Raw genomic sequence first — 8222 nt, forward strand, 5'->3', positions numbered from 1 at the left:
ACATGTTTTGCTTTTGAATTTTGAACCTTTCTAGGACAATTCTCACTTATATGCCAACCCTGCTAGAACAATTGATAATTCTCGTTTAAAGATGTTTTTCACAATTATTTCTAGCGGACAAAATATTTGTAACTTTGCATATTTATAGATTGATGTATGACAAGTTAAAATAAAAAATAAAAATGATAGGTACCCGTGCTTTTTTTTTAATATTCAAAGTTTATTAAGAACACCAAATCGGTATTTTTGTCTGAAGAAACAATACATACATGTCATAATAAAATTACTGCAAACAACTATTTATTCAAAGTTTCACCCTGATATTACTGTTTATGCATCACAATTAATGAAACCACTATAACTATGCATAAAATGTCAATATATAGATTTATTAACTCAGAAAAATTACTCTTGACAGATGTCGAAAGTATCTGAAACTGAGGAAAACACGAAGTATTTCTTAATGATATAAAAAATCTAGCGGACAGAATTTTACCAAATTTTATATAATGTAAGCTAGAACTAAGACAAAAAAAATCTAAACCGAAAAGATAATATCAACTCGTGCTTGTTTTCAAGAAAAATTAAAAAATATTCACTCCACCCACAAAAGTATTTTTTCATTACCCCACCCACATAAAAATTATGAACATTTTTTTCTTACAAAACAAATTGCACCATGTTATTATCAGTTTCTTAACCAATTTTCTTACTCACATGCGGAATAATGCTCCTTTAAGGTTGCATGCCTCTGGGTTAAATACTTTTTGAGATACGTGCTACACAAGCTTTCACATGCCATTTACGTATATATTTGACCACGTCAAGGGACATAAATCTGTTTTACTGAGTGAAACCTCAAATAAAAGCACTGGTGCACAACTTCGCATGCTGAATTTAGTTCTTGTGTGGTTTCATGACTCTTGGCGGATATACTTTTGAGGTACATGAGACACAAATGTTTAGACCCTTCATGTACAATTTGACTGTCAAGGGCCATAACTCTGGTCTTACTGCGTAAAATGCGGGATGGGGCACGAAAAAGTATAACAAAATTTTTAGGAAGTCACATTTGAACTTGAAGGAGATTACGTTAAGATTTTCTGGAATTTTATTTGACTTGGAGTCGGCTGCATAATTACTGGAAGAAATAGTTTACTTTCAAATTGGCTGTCCACAATGTATTCGACTCAAGCACTTCCTTCTCAAATAAAACACCATTACTTTTAAAGGTAAAATATGGATGCACGACCTATATTGTCAGTACATACAATGTTTTCAACGCGAGTGCGCTGCATATCCGACAATTATGCACTTTCGGTGGCGAATCCTGAACTTTACAGTGGTTATCGCTTGCTGCGCGATTGAACTGCGTACAAACTATTGTGATGAACTCCTTTAATTTACCTTCATTAAGCCTCACAATTTAGCAATTGTACAAAAAAACTTGAAACCTGGCAAATATTGATAGTCTTGGAAGTTGAGCAAATTTATAATCTTGGAGATCTGATTACTTAGAGAATGATCTTGGAGTTGAACTCTTGAGGTGTTGAATTCTTGGAGTTGAACTTTTCTGGGTGTTATGGCTGAAGTAAGTGCATTCTGGTACTGTACTATGTGCTTTGCCTGTATTCGTCTGATTGGAAATCTGATTACTCTGAGAATAACATCTGTTACCCTGGTGAGAAGTAGGATTGCAATGACGCTTTTGTTTATTTTATCTTTCTCTGATAAGCGCAGTTTACAGCTTATTCTAGTCTGATTTAACTTATTCCACAATGCACCAGCCCTCTGGTAGTCAATAAACGTGCAGAAACATGCAGAACGGTTTGGATTTATTGGCTCATACGTTTTGAATAACTGTATGTAATAGAAATAAAGCGTCAGTCGTAGAACTATTACCACGAAAACCGAATTGAAAATCAATTAAAATATTCTCCTCTTAATAAACAGCACTGTATTTTCATTTGTCTCTATTAGAACAAATCCTGTCATTGTTTTGAATACATACAGAAAATGTACGTAAAAATTATGAAATCTACATTTGACAAGGGCTATAGGTAAAAATGTTCTGATTAGACAGAAACGTCAACTTCTACTTGATACTACGTTATAGTTTCCTAACATTTCGTACTTTTGTCGATATATTGATTAAACAATATATAGATATATACATGAAAATCTATTTTGGAATTTCCCTCATAGTATAAATATTCAAATTTCATGATCACACTGACACACAACAAACCGCTTAGAATTTATTTCTTGGTACACCTTATCTATCCTATACATGTATACAAACAGTCAGCTTCATAATTTCAATGAGCATTGATTTGAAAATTAATCCTGACAAAAGTTTGTTTCAGCTTTAAATTGAAATTCATTCACGACAGAAGCAGTTTAGTATTTGAAAGACTGAATGATAAAAAACAAGAAATAATTAATATTAAGTACAAAATACGCACTTATATATTATCGCGTGTCCATAAAGACAAAGCAATTGAAAAATTTTAATATTCCGTGCTAGTTCATACCTTAATATCATGTTTTAGAAGCGAACAAATGTTCTTAGCCTCATAATAAAATACAAACTTTTGCTGTTTCTTAATACAGAATCTCGCAGAAATGTCACATGGATGTTGTCTGTGTTTAAAAATTTTATCTTCATATAGATATTATCAAATCCGTAATAGCAAGTGTAAGGACAAACTTGCCTGTCTAGAAAAACCATTTCAGATTTTTTGCTGGCAAGGAAACGTTTGTTTACTCTGAAATGGTTTTACTATTTATGTAGACTGGGAATCCATTTTGTCAATTTCTAACTTTTTTCTACCTGCAAATTCAGAAACTCGATGAATGTCAGTTAACACTAATTAGCGCAAATTAAGTGGGATGTTTAATGCATCTATATATTTGGTAGGGAAGTATTTCTTCTTACAAAGCACAAATATTATCAACGGCTTCCCAGGCTGTTATTAATTACAGGTAAAATACGAATTATACAAAACATTATTCGAAATTGGAAGTACTTTTTACAAGAATAATGTTCTGCTGTAAGCAAACACTTGGTGCAGAGTCATTGTGCATGGTGATTATAGAATTTAGAGAGACATTTGAAATTGGAAACAAAGAACTCCAACATGATGTCAATATATACAGATTTGTGTCCTTTTGATAGCCTATGGAAATCGATGTCACCCAGATATTGCCATCCAGTACAAAAAATGTATTTCATAAACACACAGAATTTGAAAGACATGAAAGTATTTCATTGGAACCGGAAACTTTTGAAACAATGGCTGCACTTACGAAACAGGAAAGCGAGAATGAATGCTCTCAAAAAAATGTTGATCCAGAACGTCGGTCGGTGTCTGTCTGTTGGTCGGTCGTTTAGTATGTCGGTCGAAATGTGGACAGATCGGTTTCTGGGTAAAAACTCAAGAACGCTTAGTTCTAGGATTGTGAAAGCTAGCTGAAAGAGATGTTTGCCATGACAGCAGATGAAACCTATTGATACGTATTGAGGTTAAGGTAACAGTAACCCGGAATAGTTTAACGGTTTTCGAATGTGTCTCAAGAACGCTCGGGCCTACGATCATGAAAGTTGATATGGAGGTTAATCATGAACAGCAGATAACCGTTATTTGAGACCAGTAGTTTCAGTTCAAGGTCACAGTGACACAGAAAAGTTAAACTGTTGTGTCAAGGATCACGAATCACGAAAATTTACCATGACCAGCAAATGGTCCCTATTATTTTTGAGGGAAGTAGATCGAAGGTCAGTGTCACAGTGATTCGGAACGGTAAAACAGTTTCAAGATGATAACTCAAGAACGCTTGAGTCTAGGATCATGAAAGTTTATTGAAAGATTGGATATTTCCAGCAAAATACCCCTATTGATTCTGAGATCAGTAAGTTCAAGGTGAAGTTCGCAGTGAATAAGAACATTTAAGCATTTTCAGGATAATAACTTGCGAACGGTTGAGCCTAGGATCACGAAACGTGATAGCATAATTGGTCATGACCTATTGCTGTTAAGGTTAGTAGGTCAAAGGTCAAGGTCACATTGACGTAGAACAGTTTGAACGTAGAACGTTTGTTGCCAAATAATTAGAGAATGTTTTGGTTTCAGATCATATTTAAACAGAGGTCACTTATCACTTGTAAATGACCCGTAATTATTGTTTTGAGGTCAGTACGTCAATTTATGGCTAGACTACTAAATAACTTCTATTTCTTGTATAGTTACTGAATTCGCCAAGGTGGAAGGGGTGCATGTCGTGTACTACTAGCTCTTGTTCTGTCTAAAGTCGGGTTTTGCTCCTAGTTTTTAACCCGAATTCAAACCTCAAAACATTTCCAGAGAAAAGTGCAGTCTCTTCTTCTTTGCGACTAACACAAGATTTTTTTTATTTCTCAGGGAAAGGAGAAGCTGACGTTTGCTCTGGCTGTATATTAAAGAATGGAAGAAGGACAAATAATGAAATTGATATTGGATTACATGAAAGACTTTCACCAAAAAATGGAGAGAGAACTGAATATCGTCCGACAGAAGAGATTCAGTATTTCCCTGGAATAACAAACGAAAAACCAAAGCATCCCGATTTTGCCATACGGAGAGCAAGACTGTCATCATTTTCGCAATGGACAAAGGGTCACGTGATGAAACCGGAAGATTTAGCAGAAGCAGGATTTTACTTTTCTGGTACGTTATTTCTTCTTTCTCTCAAAATCTGTCATGATTTTGAATAACTATGACATACGGATAAACTTCTATTATCAACAAATCTTTTAATTGTTTTGTTATACATGCAAGGTCAAGCTAATTAATTCAAGATGATAAATTGAACTTAATACTATGTTAAAAGTTACCAGTTCATAATTTTAGAGGTATGCATAACCAGAAAATATTTCATTAAAATTTCTATAAAATAATATAATTGACATGTGAAATATTTATTCAGGAACTTTATGGCGAGAAAAGCGTCGGAGATGGGTTTGAAACGATATTGCAAAAGTTTATTCTACTTACATTTGATACCGCTTTTAATTTGTTTATTATGTCTAAAATATATCAAATTCTGTTTGAAAGTGTGAACGAGTAGCTTAAACATTACACTGGTAAACATTCTAAGATAAATACAACCAATAAGACACCAGGAACGTTTACAAATTGCAATTAAGTTCATTTATCATTTATAAAAATAAACCACCTGTCTGATTTATTTAAAACACAACGCCTGTCATATTTAAAACTACGGTGATGATTTGCCAATGGCTTAATTACTTACCTTCCCTTATATTATATCTAAAATATCTATTATCTGATATGAATCCAAATTACGGCAAGATTAAAATAAATCTATGAATCAAATATGCATGTTTAAAAAAGGAAATACATTGATTACACAAATATCATATATACTCACAAATGAAAGAAAATGAGCAAAAGATGTCTAGAGAAATATATTTTCTTTTCCCATCTGTCCATCTATTTGTCTGCTTTTAGACATGAAATATTTTATACATTAAAGTTATTTCATTGACAGAAACATGTTATTATATAACACAGGAGTGCGGGATTTTGTAAGATGTTTCTTCTGTGGTGGTGGATTGAAAAACTGGGAGTATGGAGACAGTCCCTGGATTGAGCACGCTAGAAGGTTCTCGACGTGCGCATATATAAAACAATGCAAGGGAGAACACTTTATAACTTTGTGTCAGATATCAAATATGACTTTTCCGACACAGATCAATGTTGTAAGTATTCTGATGCATTACCTCAATAAAAAGTAAAATTAACAAAATTTAATAACTGTTTAAGAAAAACGTAGTAAAAACGTTTAGATACTGAAGATGATTAAGTTGCATAGAAAGTCAAATGTTGTTTGGTAATATAAGACAACACATTAGTATGTTAAGTAATACGATCTACGCTGAGTACTTCAAGCAGGCATTGTTCTGCCCGTGAGAGTATTTTCATTTGTTGAGAGAACGCCATGATGTAGAGAATTACTCGATATTTATCGTTTCGAGAAAGGCCTTAAAGTCGAAACGTTAATTGAATAAAACAGAGTGAAAACAATAAAGTCTTTGAACATCCGATACACCTCTTGGTAACAACCGTGTATTAAATGATAACTGTTTAAGAGAAGCGTAATAAATACGTTTAGACACTGAAGATGATTAAGTTGCAAATAAAGTCATATTTTGTTTGGTAATACATGACAACTCATTAGTATTTAGATAATACGATCAATCTTCACTGGGTGCCTCAATAGAAGTATTGTTCTGCCAGTGACATTTATATTTAGTGTACATTGTAAAAGCTGGAGATAGTAAGATCATAATTTATATTCTTTTTTTTCAGCAGTTGCGAGATTTAGATTCAGGACAGACAAACATTGTTGAAGACCAGTGCATTACAGATTTAAATAGTATTGCCGCTAAACGTGTTCTCGACATGGGATACATGCAAACACAGGTAGAATATGCAATCAGGGACATAAGGCAACGTTTAGGTACATAATTTCTTTTTATTTCTGAAATGAGTACTTTAGCTTTATACTGTTTTTCATATGAATTGTCATTTGTCCACAGGGAAATTCCTAATCTTAATTTATACAGTATTTTGGCATTTCTGTAGCCAGTCGATTTAGGAGTTGTTTCCCATCTGGTACATGAATTAGAAAATATTGGCTTTTGATTTCATAATAAACATGAAATTACCTATATGTATTGTTAAATATCAGGTCCCGTTGAAGAACTGAAAGCACAAAACATATTAGAATATCTTCTAGACAACAGTTATACAAGCTAATGCATCTGCTACAACAACGACACCAGGACAGCATAGCAACACCACCCGCAACAGAAGTCAGTCATCTTCTCCAAACAGCCGGCAGTCGGACCAGTCTAATGTCGCCATAGATGGTATTTGCAGGTTTTAAATAGTTACAGAAAAAATATTATTACATTTGGTGAGATGTACAACCATAGGTCTTCTAAAAAGAAATATATCTTAGTTTTCTGAAGTCTTTAAGTAAATAACAAAATATACATATTTCGACCACTAAAGGGCGTCAGTCAGTCAGTCAGTCGTTCTTAAGTCAACTGAAACATTTCGCTATTCGTGTTTTTGATATAAATATCATATTAGTATTATTTGTGATCGAACGATTTACAGGTGCAAGGTTTAATTATTCTTTTCGTTCATTGCATAATATGTATGTGTTTTCATACTATTTAGTATTTCACTATTTTAGAGAGAAAGTCACTGAATGAAGAAAATCGACAAGAACTCAAAGAACAGATAATGTGCAAAATTTGCTTTGATAAAGATGCAAATATTGTGCTTCTTCCATGTGGACATTTGGCTTCGTGTGTTGAATGTGCGCATGCGCTAAGAAAATGCGCCATCTGTCGTACAGTTATTCAGGGGACTGTTAGAATATATCAGGCATAATAAGAGTGTAAATATCTACTTCGAAACATTTAAAAGGATGAGAAATAGTGGTTTCAAAACCTAAGCAGTTATGGTGGAACAAATTTCAGGTCATGACAATCAACATTCTTAATTAAAATGCATTTTGTTATAACAGTTATACTGTGTCTGTGTAAAGTGTGCGTTATTTTATAAATGTACGTACTATATCCAAAGTTCAATAATTTGCAACCCGTCTCGCCTCTTTAGGTTTTAGTGGAAGAAGCAGACCCTATGTATTATTTCAGACAAAAGTGGGTATCAGGATAGACCGAAGACCGTTTGCATGCTGGTTGGCCTCCTCACATGTAAATGTACATCCCATTTTATTTACATTAATATCACCAATTAGTGACATAATTATGATATGCGTTATTGTGTATTATGTATGTTCTTACACTATTTCTATATATGTTCGCTATGATCATATATTTCTTCAGATTTTTAATGATTATAATAATAATTATTAGTCTAAATATTTCGTTAGATTGTGTTAGCTATTTTCTCAGAGTCAATAAATTTAGTGTATGTGATAAGATAAATATGAAAGTTTTGTTTATGATTCAATGAAATTATTTAAAGCACATTTTATTCAGCACTCTTGTCTTTCATTTCGTTTTTGGCACATGATATTTCCTGTTTGATATTTGTCTTTGTTTAATAATACCATTTTATATTATATTATTTTGTTTACGATTCGGTGCAGTTAAGGTAAGAGCACATTCAATTAAGCACTCT

General features: G+C 33.1%; 1 protein-coding gene across 1 annotated transcript; it reads left to right on the forward strand.

The window, feature by feature from the left end:
• The first annotated feature begins 3295 nt into the window (after window positions 1–3295).
• Window positions 3296–7466, forward strand: LOC128552577 (baculoviral IAP repeat-containing protein 7-like). The gene is made up of 6 exons (XM_053533631.1): window positions 3296–3377; window positions 4422–4706; window positions 5574–5761; window positions 6372–6485; window positions 6802–6934; window positions 7267–7466. Exons 1-6 carry the CDS (start codon window positions 3296–3298, stop codon window positions 7464–7466), a joined length of 1002 nt encoding a protein of 333 aa, XP_053389606.1.
• The last annotated feature ends 756 nt before the right edge of the window (window positions 7467–8222 follow it).

The sequence above is a fragment of the Mercenaria mercenaria genome, unplaced genomic scaffold, assembly GCF_021730395.1.
Source record: "Mercenaria mercenaria strain notata unplaced genomic scaffold, MADL_Memer_1 contig_2923, whole genome shotgun sequence".
In the NCBI taxonomy this organism is placed as follows: Eukaryota; Metazoa; Mollusca; class Bivalvia; order Venerida; family Veneridae; genus Mercenaria; species Mercenaria mercenaria.